Consider the following 15,634-nt stretch of genomic DNA (forward strand, 5'->3'; position numbering starts at 1 on the left):
CTGGGTAAAAAGAAAATGACAATCCAGTGAATAAGTAACATCTGGTTGTAATGAATCACTAAGTTCACATACACACACACAAAATGAAAATTATTGCTTTCCCTCTGTTATTTTGTAACGTGTCAAGGTGATTTGCTGTGTAACACACATAGGTGATTTTTCCCAAACATTGATGCATGCTGTTCTTTATTTTTAATCTGTTAGTGCAGATTTTACATTTACTTAAAGCACCTCAATGTTTCTGTTACTAAATTAGCCAAGGAGACCAAATACAGTTTTTCCAACTATTACTTAAAAACCATTTTAATGCTTATCATAGCATTGCTTCCTGTCATTATGAACTATGTGGTTTGAAGTCTGCATAATGGCTAATCTGGGCCCTCAAGATGACTCTCTTGCCAACAAAATTCAAAAGGAAAACCTCAAGAGGCAAATGCAAATCATCTTTTGAAAGAAAAACCCAATCGTGCATCACAAGCAAGATGGCAGGCTCCCTAATGTGAAAATAATGCCTATTATTCAGCTATGTTTCCTCAGCTGCCAAACCAATCCCCATGGGACCAATAATTTGCAGGCTGTAAGAAATAAAGGAAGCATGTCTGAAAAACAGACCTGAAGCCCATGACAACTCATTTATCCTCACCAGCCTAAACTCAAGCATAATGTGGTTAATGCACGAATAACCTCACAGTGTTGATAAATAACTTGGTGTGCTGTGCATTTAAACAATTAGATAGTCATTAAGCACCAAATAATATTATATGATAATTCCATGCTGCACCTGGTGCAAATTATGACATTTTAATTCACCTACATACTCATTATGATACACTTTATGCATGTGTGGCTAACTGCATCTTAATGAAAGAAACATAATAGGGGAAAGAACAAAGTATGTTCAAGCGTTAAAAAAAGATGTAATTTTCATAGATGACCTCTGTACACATGAGGAGAGTAATTAGCAGGGTACGAAACAAGCTAAGGATTTCTACTGCCTCATCAAGGCCACATTACAGTATGATGAACAGAATTTAAGAGTGGCAATTTTAAAATGTCATGGACAATTTGTTATAAAGGCACAAAACTAAAGAGCTCAAACAACTGCAAATTAAAGTGCTTCCTCAATAAAAGTAGAAATATGTTAATTTCTATTACTTTCTGAAAAGGCAATAAGCTATCCATTTTGGACATAAAAATGATTTATATCACATCTAAAGCTACCTGTTTTCTAGACACAAAATGCACATTTCAGGTGTGCCAATCTAGCAGAATATGAGCTCCAGGCAGGATGCACACAGGTCCCATACCTTGCTTGAATGTTACCAGCACTCTCTGGTGTTGAGCAGTAGCTGATATAATTAGTGGAATGGAGGAAGATGGAAAATAAATAGATGTAATTAAAGAAACAAGGAATGCTTAAAATAGATGATAATGGAGATGGTTGGCAGTAGTAGGCTGCCCTGCTCCACCACCTGCTCAACTCCCGTCTCCTCACCTTCATTAACGTTTTCAAGTATCACTCCAAAGCACAAATCGAGGAGATTGAGAGCAGGGGGAGAGGACTCTATCCAGCGCAGCGACAGCCCCTCAAAGTTTAAATTCCAACTAAGGCATCAATACCTGTCCTTTATTACAAGGTCAGACATCGAGTTGCTGGCAAACTTAGACAAAATGCAACCTAAGACATAATAGCACAGAGTGTCCAGTCCTTTGAACCTGGTATCCTATTCATCAAGATTATGACTGATCCTCGGTGTCAGTGCCATTTTCCTGAACTATTCCCACATCCTGCAGGTTCCTATATATCTAGAAAAATGTTAATACAGTCGGCCCTCCGTATCCGCGGATTCAACCAACCACGGATCGAAAATATTCAAAGAAAATTCCAGGAAGTTCCAAAAAACAAAACTTGAATTTGCCGTGCACCGAGCACTACGCTGAATCCACGCGAATGAAGTGATGTGTAGGCATTCCCTGCTGTAGCCTCCCGCCATTTCACAGATCCTCAGCCTCTCTCCAGCACTCGTTGTTTGAGCATTGTTCGCCTCGCGTCTCGTTCGTTCGCTACTTGTGTTGTGAGCAAGAGGAAGGAGTTTAAGGCTAGAAAGGGATGGCTGGCTAGCTATGTAAAGTGCTACAGCCTCAAGAACTTAAAGATCACGGGAGAATCGGGATCGGCTGATGCGAGGCAGCATCAGCGCTCCCAGAAGAGCTACAATGGTTGCGTCTGTACTGAACATGTACAGACTTTTTTTTCTTGTCATTATTCCCTAAACAATACAGTATAACTATTTACATAGCATTTATATTGTATTAGGTATTATAAGTAATCTAGAGATGATTTAAAGTATACGGAAGGATGTGCGTAGGTTATATACAAATACTACGCCATTTTATAGAAGGGACTTGAGCATCCGCGGATTTTGGTATCCGCGGTGGGCCCTGGAACCAATCCCCCACGGATACCGAGGGACAACTGTATCCGTTTTGAATCTCGAAGTCTCACACCATCAGGTTCAGCAGATACATCCCTTCAATAATTTGATTTTTGAATGAATTGGCAAAACCCAAATCACAATTTATCAACACTTTGCACCAAAATGGATTTTGTACTTTTTTTTGTTCTTTGTTATTTCTTTGTTAAGCTGTGTATAATTTATGCTTAATTTATGTTGTTCATGGGAGTGCTGCGTGTGTGATGCAAGGAAGGTTCTTGTTGCACCTGCTCATATAGGTACTTGTGCATATGACTTTGACTTTAAATGAACTTTACAACAAACTCCACGGTCCTTCGGGATAGAGAATTTCAAGATTCACTTTCCTCTGACTGAAGTAGTAAGTGTCAATTCAGTCTTCAACTTCCCACCCTCTGTACTTGTACTGCCTTCTATTGTAGAAAATTCTACAGGGCCACCACCCTCTGGGTGAAGAAATTTCTTCTAATAGAGTATGTGTTCTAAGTGGTGCACCCTGTAACCTGACACCATGACTCTGGTTCTGGACTCTCCAGCCAATGAAAAGGTTCTATCTGCATCAAATCTATTTTAAAATTTCAACAAGTCCCTCTTACTCTAAACATCAGTAAATCGAAACATTTCTGACTCAGTCTCTCCTTGTTCTTCATTCTCTTCATCCCAGCAATCAGTCCAGTGAATCTTCTTTGTACTTCCTCCATATCCAGAACATTCTTCCTCAGATAATCTTAGGTGAATTATACTGCAGAAGACCATTCAGCCCTTTGTGTTTGTGCAAGATCTCTATTGGAGCAACACAGTAATTCAAGGATCCCCAGCCTCTTCTCCAGAGCCTTTCAAATTTTCCACATTGTATTTTATTCACTTCCCTTTTGAGGGTCACAATAGAACCAGTCTTTAGCAATCTTTGGGCACCGCATTTCAGATTCTAACCATATCCAGCAGGAATGTTTTCCCTCATGCTACTAATTTTATTTTCATCTACTTCATACCTGAGACCTCTATGAATGTAACCAAGGCTGCACAACATGGGCTCAACAAGACCTTGTGCAATGATGATAAGATATCCCTGCCACTGTACTGTAAAATGAAGGACAGCATGTTGTTTACCCTCCTAACTACTTGCTGCCCCATAACATTAGCTTTCACCCACAAGTGTACAAGGGTTTCCATTCTCCAAGCACCCTCTTCCTTACCTATTATCATTCATATATCAACGCCTTTCTAGAACTAGAGTGAATGGCCCTACATTTATCCATTTTCAGTTGCATCTACCATGCATTTTCCCAGTTACCCAACTTATCTAAACCCCAATGCAGCATTTTTGCAACTCTTTACAGCTCACAGCACTACCCAGCATCCAATTTTGTATCATCCGCAATTTATCCAGGTCATTGAAAATAGTTGAGGTTCTAACACTGATCCCAGTGGAACCCAACATCACTGCCTGCCACCTTAAAAAAATGATCCATTTACTGAGACTGTTTCCTGCCTGTGAACGGATTCTAAATCCATGCTCATTCTCAATCCCATGTGCTGTAATTTTACACACTAACCTCATATGAGAGATATGGGGGTCAGGGGGTATGGAGGGAAGGCTGGGGCGGGGTTCTGAGTTGGAGGATCAGCCATGATCATAATAAATGGCGGTGCAGGCTCGAAGGGCCGAATGGCCTACTCCTGCACCTATTTTCTATGTTTCTATGTTTCTATATTATCAAAAGTATTCTAAGTGACTTAAATTGCCACATCCGCTGTTCTAAACTTGAGAGAATATTCAATGCCTTCTCACACAACAGATAGACCATCTCTGGAACCACGTCTATTGAAACCATTGGACGTCTTTTATGGTAAAAGCAAAAGAGAGGGCATACAAGGAAGCCAGAAGCTGGTGGGAAGATAGTGGGTTGGGGAGCTTTAAAAAACTTGCAGAAAGAAACTAAGAAGGTCATTCAGAAGGAGAAGATGAATTATGAGAGGAAGCTGGCAATTAATATCAAAGAAGATACTAAAAGCTTTTTTAAGTATATAAAGGGTAAAAGAGAGTCGAGGGTAGATATAGGACCAATACAAAATGACACTGGGGATATTGTAATGAGAGATGCAGAGATAGCAGAGGAACTGAATGCGAATTTTGCATCAGTCTTCACAGGGGAAGGCGTCTGCCGTATACCAGACCTTCAAGAGTGTCAGGGAAGTGTTGTATGTGCAGTGAAAATTACAACTGAGAAGGTGCTCAGGAAGCTTAATGGTCTGAGGGTGGATAAATCTCTTGGACCTGATGGAATGCTCCCTCAGGTTCTGAAGGAAGTAGCTGGAGAGAGTGTGGAGGCATTAACAATGATCTTTCAAGAATCGATAAATTCTGGCATCGTACTGGATGACTGAAGAATTGCAAATGTTACTCCGCTATTTAAGAAGGGTGGAAGGCAGCACAAAGGCAACTATAGACCTGTTAGCCTGACATCAATGATTGTGAAATTGTTGGAATCGATTGTTTGGGATGAGATTACGGAGTACCTGGAAGCAGATGACAAGATAGGCCAAAGCCAGCATGGTTTCCTGAAAGGAAGACCATGCCTGACTAACCTACTGCAATTCTTTGAGGAAATTGCAAGCAGGGTAGACAAAGGAGATGCAGTAGATGTAGTGTACTTGGATTTTCAGAAGGTCTTTGACAAGGTGCCGTACATGAGACTCATTAGCAAGATAAGAGCCCATGGAATTACAGGGGAGTTACTAGCATGCGTGGAGCATTGGCTGATCGGCAAAAATGGAGAATGGGAATAGAGGGATCCTATTCTGGCTGGCTGCCAGTTACCAGTGGAGTTCCACAGAGGTTGGAGTTGGGACCGCTGCTTTTTATGATGTATATCAATGATTTGGACTATTATGGATTTGTGGCTAAATTTGTCAATGATACAAAGATAGGAGGAGGAGCAGTTAATGTTGAGGACACAGAGAGCCTGCAGAGAGATTTAGATAGTTTAGGGGAATGGGCAAAGAAATGGCAAATGAAATACAATGTTGGAAAGTGTATGGTCATGCACTTTAGTGGAAGAAATAAATGGGAAGACTATTATTTAGATGGGGAGAGAATTCAAAACGCAGAGATGCAAAGGGACTTGGGAGTCCTTGTGCAAGATACCCTAAAGGTTAACCTCCAGGTTGAGTCGGTTGTGAAGAAGACAAATGCAATGTTGCCATTCATTTCTAGAAGTACAGAATATAGAATATAAGAGCAGGGATGCAATGTTGAGGCTCTATAAGGCACTCGTGAGACCATGGAGTATTGTGTGCAGCTTTGGGTTCCTTATTTTAGAAAGGATGTACCGACATTAGAGAGAGTTCAGAGAAGATTCACGAGAATGATTCCAGGAATGAGAGGGTTACCGTATGAGGAACGTCTGGCAGCTCTTGGGCTGTATTCCCCGGAGTTCAGGAGAATGAGGGGGGTTCTCATAGAAACATTCTGAATGTTAAGAAGCCTGAACAGATTAGATATGGCAAAGTTATTTCCCATGGTAGGAGATTCTAGGACAAGAGGGCATGACTTCAGGATTGAAGGACATCCATTTAGAACAGAGATGCGGAGAAATTATTTTAGTCAGAGGGTGGTAAATCTGTGGAATTTGTTGCCACAAGCGGCTGTGGAGGCCAAGTCATTGGGTATATTTAAGGCAGAGAGAGACAGGTTCTTGATTAGGCAGGGCATCAAAGGGTATGGAGAGAAGGCAGGGGAGTGGAGATGACTGGAAGAATTGGACCAGCCCATGATTGAATGGCGGAGCAGACTCAATGGGCTGAATGGCCTACTTCTGCTCCTATATCTTATGACATTATGGTACGTACAGTTGAAGTCAGAAGTTTACATACACCTTAACAAAGTACATTTAAGCTCTGTTTTTCACAATTCCTGACATTTAATCCTAGAAAACATTCCCTGTCTTAGATCAGTTAGGATCACTATTTTATTTCAAGAATGTGAAATGTTAGAATAATAGTAGAGAGAATTATTTCTTTCATCACTTTCCCAGTGGGTCAGAAGTTTACATACACTTTGTTAGTATTTGGTAGCATTGCCTTTAAATTGTTTAACTTGGGTCAAATGTTTTGGGTTACCTTCCACAAGCCTCTCACAGTAAGTTGCTGGAATTTTGTTCCATTCCTCCAGACAGAACTGGTGTAACTGAGTCAAGTTTGTAGGACTCCTTGTTCGCACACGCTTTTTCAGTTCTGCCCACGAATTTTCTAGGTCAGGGCTTTGTGATGGCCACTCCAATACCTTGACTTTGTTGTCCTTAAGCAATTTTGCCACAACTTTGGAGGTATGCTTGGGGGTCATTGTCCATTTGGAAGACCCACTTGCGACCGAGCTTTAACTTCCTGGCTGATGTCTTGAGATGTTGCTTCAATATATCCACGTAATTTTCCTTCCTCATGATGCCATCTATTTTGTTAAGTGCACCAATCCGGCCTGCAGCAAAGCACCCCCACAACATGATGCTGCCACCCTCATGTTTCACGGTTGGGATGGTGTTCTTCGGCTTGCAAGCCTCACCCTTTTTCCTCCAAATGTAACGATGGTCATTATGGCCAAACAGATCAATTTTTGTTTCATCAGACCAGAGGACATTTCTCCAAGAAGTAAGATATTTGTCCCCATGTGCACTTGCAAACTGTAGTCTGGCTTTTTTATGGCAGTTTTGGAGCAGTGGCGCCTTCCTTGCTGACCAGCCTTTCAGGTTATGTCGGTATAGGACTCGTTTTACTGTGGATATAGATACTTGTCTACCTGTTTCCTCCAGCATCTTTACAAGGTCCTTTGCTGTTGTTCTGGGATTGATTTGCACTTTTCGCACCAAATTACGTTCATCTCTAGGAGACAGAATGTGTCTCCTTCCTGAGCAGTATGACAGCTGCGTGGTCCCATGTTGTTTATACTTGAGTACAATTGTTTGTACAGATGAAAGTGGTAACTTCAGGCATTTGGAAATTGCTTCCAAGGATGAACCAGACTTGACATCATTTTCTGACCTCAATCTGATAGAAAATTTGTGGGCAGAACTGAAAAAGCATGTGTGAGCAAGGAGGCCGACAAACATGACTCAGTTGCAACAGTTCTGTCTGGAGGAATGGAACAAAATTCCAGCAACTTACTGTGAGAAGCTTGTGGAAGAATACCCAAAACGTTTGACCCAAGTTAAACAAATTAAAGGCAATGCTACCAAATACTAACAAAGTGTATGTAAACTTCTGACCCACTGGGAAAGTGATGAAAGAAATAATTCTCTCTACTATTATTCTAACATTTCACATTCTTAAAATAAAATAGTGATCCTAACTGACGTAATACAGGGAATGTTTTCTAGGATTAAATGTCAGGAATTCTGAAAAACTGAGTTTACATGTATTTGGTTAAGGCGTATGTTAACTTCTGACTTCAACTGTACATCCAAAACAGCATGTAGCACTCCAGGTGTTCCCTCAGTAAAGCCTTAAAAACAAACTGGTCTTTTATACTTAATTCTCCTATGAACATAACCTTTGCCTTCCTAATCATTTACTGCTTATATTTGTTGGCTTTTAGTTAACCTTATTCCATTTGAATATCAGCACTAATGAATCTCTCACCATTTAAAAATGCTCTGCTTTTCTGTTTGATGTGCCAAGTGGATTACCTTTCATTTTTTCCACATTATATTTTCTGCATTTCCTCTTTCATCTATTCAGCTTACCCAAATCCCCACCACATCTAAAAGTGAAGAAGTCCACAGTGCAAATACCAAGATCTGGCGAGGTAATGCGGTCATGTGGCAGATAATGACCATGATCAGCATGAGACTGTCGAAGTACTTCTCTTTAATATTCAATTAATTTTCCACAATCACTATTCAGTCACTGAAATTAGTGCAATTGGACCTGCCACACAAGTGCTGAAGCTCATTATGTAGCTCACAGGCTGTGTATTCTGTACCGACTGGCTCACTTCCAGACTGCGAAAAGTCCTCACCAACACACACCAGGTAAAATCAAGTGACACAAGCTCAGTTTGCTGACAGCAACACCAAGGAGCTTGATTGTACTCAAAGCAAAATATCACACTTTGATTGGCGTGTCATCTGCTCCCTTCACTATCAGTAAACAGCAAAAGTGTATGCCAGCTAAAAGACACACCCAGCACTTCTTGGCAGTAACTCTCAAACCTAGGACGTGCCATACTTAAGATAAAGCAGCAAGAACATTGGAAATCCATGATGTCCAGGACACCTTCACAATTTTAACTTGCATGCATAATTTTCACGGACTCTTCATCTCATGTTCTCAATATTTATAGCTTATTTATTTCTTTTCATATTTGCATAGTTTGTGTCTTTTGTACATTGGTTGAATGTCCAGGTTGGTGCGGTCTTTCATTGATTCAATTATGGTTATTATTCTATTATGGATTATTAGTATGCCCACAAGAAAATGAATGCCAGGGATGTATATGGTGGCATATATGTACTTTGATAATAAATGGCAGAGAGGGAGAAATCTGTTCTTAAGATGTTAAGTGCGGTTCTTCGAGCTCCTGTACCTCATTCACAATGGTAGTAATGAGTAGAAAACATGTCCCAGAAGGGTCATTAAAACCTAGATGTCAAGACTCATTGCCCAAGAGGCATACTTGGCACTAATGAGCTAGACAAAAGGAAATGTACCCTTGATACACTGGAGGTGTGGCCACATGACCTCTGATGAAAACCATGATAAGGGACCTTTCCTGAGAAGGCTGTAACTCTGTGCATTGAGGCAATTGAGAAACAGCCTTCTTGAGGTGCCACCTCTTGAAGATGTTCTCAAAGATCTGAAGAGTTTGCTCCTGATAGATGCTGACCAAGTCTATAAACCTCTGTGCCTCTTTTCATCCAATACATTCGAGCTTCCATACCAAGTGATGTTGGAACCAGTCAGGTTGCTCTCTGTCATACATCTGTAGAAATTTGCAAGAGTGTTTGGTGGCGTAACAAATCTAAAAATCCTAATGAAGTGTAACCACTGATGTGCCTTCTTCATGACTGCCTCAGCGTGTTAGGCCAAAGACAGATCCTCAGCCGGTGTAGTATAAAGGTACTGTGGGGCACCTAACATTTGCAGCCTCCAGGTCTCATCTCTGCTCTTGAAATGAAATTAGTGGAGCTCAGTCTCAGAACTCGCCGAAGCATGAAAACTTTAGATAACCTTCATACCACGCAGGAAGCTAAAGCACAGCACTTTAGATGCTCTTGAATAGAAGTGTAGCTGGACTTTGATAAAGTCGTCATGTCACCTGCAAAAGTGATGCCTCCCAGCTCCTCACAACCATGAGAGAATTTGGAAGTGGGCTCTTCCAAGTAGCGTCAGTAAATCAGGAAAATTGCCTCGATGCGCACAATTACAGCCTTCTCAAGAAATGGTCCCTTATCATGGTTTTCATCAGAGCTCATGTGGCCACACCTCCAGGGTATCAAGGGTACATTTCCTTTTGTCCAGCTCATTTGTGCCAAGTACCTCTCTTGTGCAATGAGTCTTGGCATCTAGGTTTTCTACCCTCATGGTATCAGTGCTAACCAGATGGAAGCATCTTGTTCATCCGTCTCCTGCTCTTCTGTTCCTGGCAGTTGATCTGGGGTTGAGAATTGCCAATACATTTCTAAGATCTCCTGAGGCAGAGTCACTGCAGAGATACATTCACCATGTAGATAGTACAGACAAGACTACTGGTAAGGAATGGACAAAAGAGATAGTGCATGTCCAGAAAACATCAGCCCAAGTTGTCTCAATAACCATGCAGAGAACCCTCTCCTCTAATCTGAAAGAGGCATTTGAGCCCAAAAGGACACCCACCTCCTGCCTGATACACCAGCTGGTTGTTCCTTGCAGCTTCAAGAAGCTACTATTGTTAACATGCAGAGCTCTTACCATGATATGTTGTGTGAAGTCGTGATACTATTTATTGCGTCGCTCCACATTACTTTGGAAATTGTTGTAAGTGGAGAGCTCAGCGGTCACTTTCGGGAGATTTGGTGTATCAAAGCAAATTTCCATTCGTGTATCATGAAGAACATTCTGTCTGGTTGCATCACAGTCTGGTATGAAGCCCCAGATGCACAGGATGACTAGAGGCCACCGAGGGTTGCAGTTCCATCATGGAACAACCTTCCCCACCATCAAGGGCATCTTCAAGAAGTGGTGCCTCTAAAAGGCAACATCCATCACTAACCTCATCATCTGTGATACGCCTTCTTCTCATTCCTCCTGTCAAGGAGGAGGTATAGAAGCCTGAAGACCTACATTGAGTGATCCAGATACAACCTTTTGCCCTCTGTCATAACATTTCTGAACAGTCCATGGACACTATCTCATTATTCTTTTTTGCACAATTTTTTTGTAATTTACAAACTTTTATGTCTTGCACTGTACTGTTACTGCAGAATAATGAATTTCCATCATGTAAGACAGTAATATTTAAATTATTTTTATTGCCTCCAACATCTCCTTGATCCTTGGCGGGTGTCTGGTATACACTATGGACATCATTTACTTGGGACACACAAGGCAGTAAGGCAATGAGTATGCTCTGTCCTGTCTTGTGTCTTTATGTTAGTTATAGTAGCCATTAAATTTGGCAGAATTAGTTGGATAATATTAAGAATGTCTCTTTAGCAATGGATGCTGCAAATAATTGTAGTAGAGCTTAGGGTGGAAGTTGCATAGAATTTAACCAAGTAGTGTCAGAAACTGTGCAATTTCCATTATATAGCAGAACCTAAAAGTGCTTACATTGATGGACTAGGTTTAAATAATGTGGCAAAATGGTTTAACGTAGATGCACAATGCTGCCCTGACTTGCCTATCAACTTCAACAGCTAGTGTGCAGCATCCACAGTTGACCCTGATCAATGGAGGCCATCAAGATGCACTATGCATGTTAATGTTTTAAGCTCACCAAACAAAAAAGGTTAATGAATTTCTAGGTTGGTTAGTTGCATTCAATTGTTGAAGCTTATACACATTATAAAATGAATCAGCAGTCTCAAACAGTGCTAATTCTTTTTCAAGTGGCTATATGGTGACAAAAAGTGTAAGGAAATTATTCAGCACAATACAACGTACAGACAACTTCAAAAACTATTTTAATACAACTGTGGAATAGCTTTCCATTTTTGTCTTCAAATCAATATTTGCTGCAAGAGTCTTCAAGACGCCAAAACATGCCTGTTTTTTTTATAATCCCATAGTTCAAGTTTCACTAATCAGCAAAATATAGGCCTACCACAACCAAAATACAGGTTAATTAGTGACAAGGTACTTGAATTTGCAATTACGCACATATGGGGAAAAGTCAGAACTGCTATCCTATTTTGCCAGCAGATTAAACCTCTAGGAACTGACCCCTAATAAACTAAAATGTTTTTGGTTAAATATTTACAAAAATATTGCTCAAAGTGCCAAAGTAGTGAAGTAATACTAATTATACAAACTTACAAAAAAGCCGTTTCAAAGTAATAGACATTGAGAACAGCCAATTTGGTTCTTGTACATTTTACAAGAATGTAATTAGTTGCTAAATTTAAATAGAATTGTTATGTGGGAACCAATGCTCATCGAAATTGTTACAACCTAGTCATGAGTTTATACATCTTGCCAAATATCAATTGAAATTATACCAATTACGGGAAGAACAACCACCAGTATAAGCAGCATGAAGTGATTATTTCCTCCCAGTAACTTCCTTGCTGATTAGGAGAACAAATGATCATGAGACGACCAGATAACTTGAGGTAGTAAAATCTAATATAGTTCAGAAATCAGAGATACAAAGTATAGAAAATGAACAAATACAGGTTTCCCCCGCTATCCGAAGGTAGAGCGTTCCTGTGAAACGGTGCGTAAGCCGGAATGTCGTAAAGTGAATAAGCAATTACCGTTTATTTATATGGGAAAAAGTTTTGAGCATTCCCAGACCCAGAAAATAACCTACAAAATCATGCCAATTAACACATAAAACCTAAAATAACAGTAACATATAGTAAAAGCAGGAATGATATGATAAGTACACAGCCTATATAAAGTAAAAATACTTTTCTGCAGCACTGTCTAGCGCAGCAAAAATCTCACAGAAGCGCTCTCGGCAGAAGCACTCTCTCCAGTAACCTTTAAGCTATGAAGCTGCCAAATCATACCAAATAACACATAAAAATATACAGCCTATATAAAGTAGAAATAATGTATGTACAGTGTAGTTTCACTTACCGGAATCGGGAAGACTCCAATAAATTGCAGTTTCGTCACAGTTAAACACTTGCTTATACGAATAACCACCTGACGCAATCGGCAATCGCCTCTGATCTGGGCCAACATTTAATTCGCTTGTTTATTTCAGCTTTTTTCTTGTGCTGGGTGCGTTCCAACTACCGCTGCACCACTGCATGCTTCGCGGCAATGTATCGGTCCACGGCCCGGAGGTTGGAGACCACTGCTTAAACTACGAAGCTGCCCTCGCCTCAGAAACCGATCAAACCACCCATGACTACCTTCAAGTTCCGCTTTCGCAACACTTTCATCACCATCGTCCAGTGCTTTCTGTTTCAGCTTATTAAAAGGACTGACTAATTTCTCCTTAAGTATAAGAAAGCTTAATGGAACACCACACTTTATACACCCATCAATCCACTCAAGCAATAGACTTTTCATTTTATCCATTATTGGATGCGGACTAAGAGAGACCACTTTGCTATGAGCAGAACCAACAGTAACGTCGGCAGCTTTCAAAATTTTTTCTCTCTGCGTATAAATAGTGCGAATGGTGGACGCAGGCAAGTTCAACACGCGGACAATGTCCTTAGTTCGTTCACCACGATTGAAACGCTTAATTATGTCTAGTTTTACGCTAAGTGTAAAACCCTTATGAGCTCTTTTAAGCTTTTCCAATACCTTAGAACTCATTTTGCTAACGGATGCACAAAATAAATCGAGATAAAGCACGTGTTTAAGCAATGCCAGCTAGAATGCAGTTCCCGGGGAGGAGCTTGGCTGTTCGGGCGCATGCTGCCTTTTTCATTAACAGTGAAAACACCTTCTGTTCGCGAAAACAGGCAACTAATGTAGGTCTTTCGTAACAGCGAGGTGTCATAAAGCGAACGTTCGAAAAACGGGGGCCACCTGTATCCCTCAGTTATCTACTTAGCTCCAGAGTAAAATATATAATTATAGAAATAGTATTAATTATTTCGTGGCCAGGGAGAATACAGGTAAATATCAGTGCAATTGACTTCTGAATCCAACCATGCTGTTAGAAATGAAAAAAATTCTCACTGGAATAGGTCTGCTGAAAAAGTAGCAAGTGTTGTAGGAAGTAAGTAGGGTTTAAAAATTTCAACTAATTTAAGATTTACTAATTTCATTGAATATAATGTTTTTAAACCTTCATTTGAAAATAAATATTTTGTCTAACTAACTCCTCAGTTTAGATATGAAAAGATAGTGGAAGTGGGATGTTTGTTAGTACTTACTGTGCCTGGGTCCCTCTCTGTTTCCACAGTAATCACAAAATGCATAGATATGGTGGTTCAGATACAAAGGCAAAAAAAGAAACAAAGAAAAAAGAAATTAGAACGCAAGCAGACAGATGCTTTCACAACAGTTTTTATTCTTTCATTTCATTGCACATTACTAATACATTTTCTTTTAAAAGTTCCACTTGTACTTTTAACATAATTAGGTATAACAGTTCTTTGCATACAACCCCTGGCCTCAGAACCACTGACAGAATAAATTACTGCTGGGTTATTAAATTAAAATGGCAACAAGAGAATTATTTGACAAGTGCAATTCTTATTCATTAAATTATATGGATTCACAGCACATTGATTCTTAATACAAGATCTTTTTAATATATAAAGAAAAAACTGTTGAATTTAACAGAGCAAAATTATTTGACATGATTACAAACTGGAAACCCAGCAACATCAAGTACTTTTTCCCTTGCTCCATACATATTTCAAAAAGATAAGTAGTATGAATGGTTTTCATTGCCCATCAAAATGATTTTGGTTATCAGTAGTAGTAAAAATGCAGTGAGCAATAGGAAGATGAATAAACTTCAGTAAGAAAATTAAAAGCTCCCATCTACTTCTTGCCTGTGCAACAATCCACTAAACAAGGTTAGCTGAACTGAAGAAAATTAAACAGTAGGGCCCATTAAAGCTCAAACCAATTCTATTTAGGCTCAAAACAGTTTTTCTTTTAACATTAAAAATATCCACAGTTATAGATATATAGGACCTGTCCAACTTAATATCACTATGTGATTAGTGCTTTTAATGATTCTGGAAATTATTTTTTTTAAAATCTGCATTATAAAAGAAGAGGACTAAGAAATGGAGTGAAATAAAGTTGAAGTTGGTACTTGTTTCAGTTTAGGTTAATGGTGGAGAGAGCAATTATTTCATTTGGTCCATGGCGCAAATCGTGCTTTCCCTATACCATTTCAGCATTCCTTCATCTTTAATTAACATTAAAGGAATGATATTCTTATGATACAAATTGCTCTGGTACCATTACTCCAACCGCAATGATTGTATAAAAGTTGAAAGCATAACTGAAAATTCTCGAAAACTTTATCTAAGTAAACAAAGATTTTAGATAGGTTTGGTATTTTGTTTTAAAATTGGGGCTATCCATGAGACAAAAGAGAAGGAATAGGGTTACGAGGATGCAGGGTTTTAGGTATTTGGCTGTGCTGAAAATACTGTTTACAATCAAGTGCCAAACCTTCTGCAGGAATGGTGTGTTGTGTACATGGACCAAAACTTTTGGCTATTTTTAAAATCAGACACATGGATTGTACACACACCAGATAACACATGCAGCCTACTTAAGTTTGTCTCTTAATTATTTTGGATCTAGGTGGTAAAGAAAACTGTGACCTAATTCGCATATCTGAGATTTGTTCAAAATATTTTGATTAAAGAAAACTTGTATCTAGCATTGAAGACAAAAGAAAACCAAAAAAAAATTGTGCCTGTTGATCATATTATCCATTAAATCAAATATTAATGATTACCTAGTAACTTTCAACTATTAAGATTGTAGCCAATTAATAAAACAAAACTGTTGACAACATGGTAAACCAA

General features: G+C 39.5%; 1 protein-coding gene across 5 annotated transcripts in view; it reads right to left on the reverse strand.

The window, feature by feature from the left end:
• Positions 1-15,634, reverse strand: part of LOC134357345 (transducin-like enhancer protein 1) — a 125,623-nt gene that overhangs the window by 53,276 nt on the left and 56,713 nt on the right. For all 5 annotated transcript variants that reach the window (XM_063068794.1, XM_063068793.1, XM_063068791.1 and 2 more), the window contains one exon: positions 14,012-14,028. In XM_063068794.1, the coding sequence (XP_062924864.1) occupies positions 14,012-14,028 (17 nt within the window). The remainder of the gene's footprint in view (positions 1-14,011; positions 14,029-15,634) is intronic.

Source organism: Mobula hypostoma, chromosome 16, assembly GCF_963921235.1.
Source record: "Mobula hypostoma chromosome 16, sMobHyp1.1, whole genome shotgun sequence".
NCBI lineage: Eukaryota > Metazoa > Chordata > Chondrichthyes > Myliobatiformes > Myliobatidae > Mobula > Mobula hypostoma.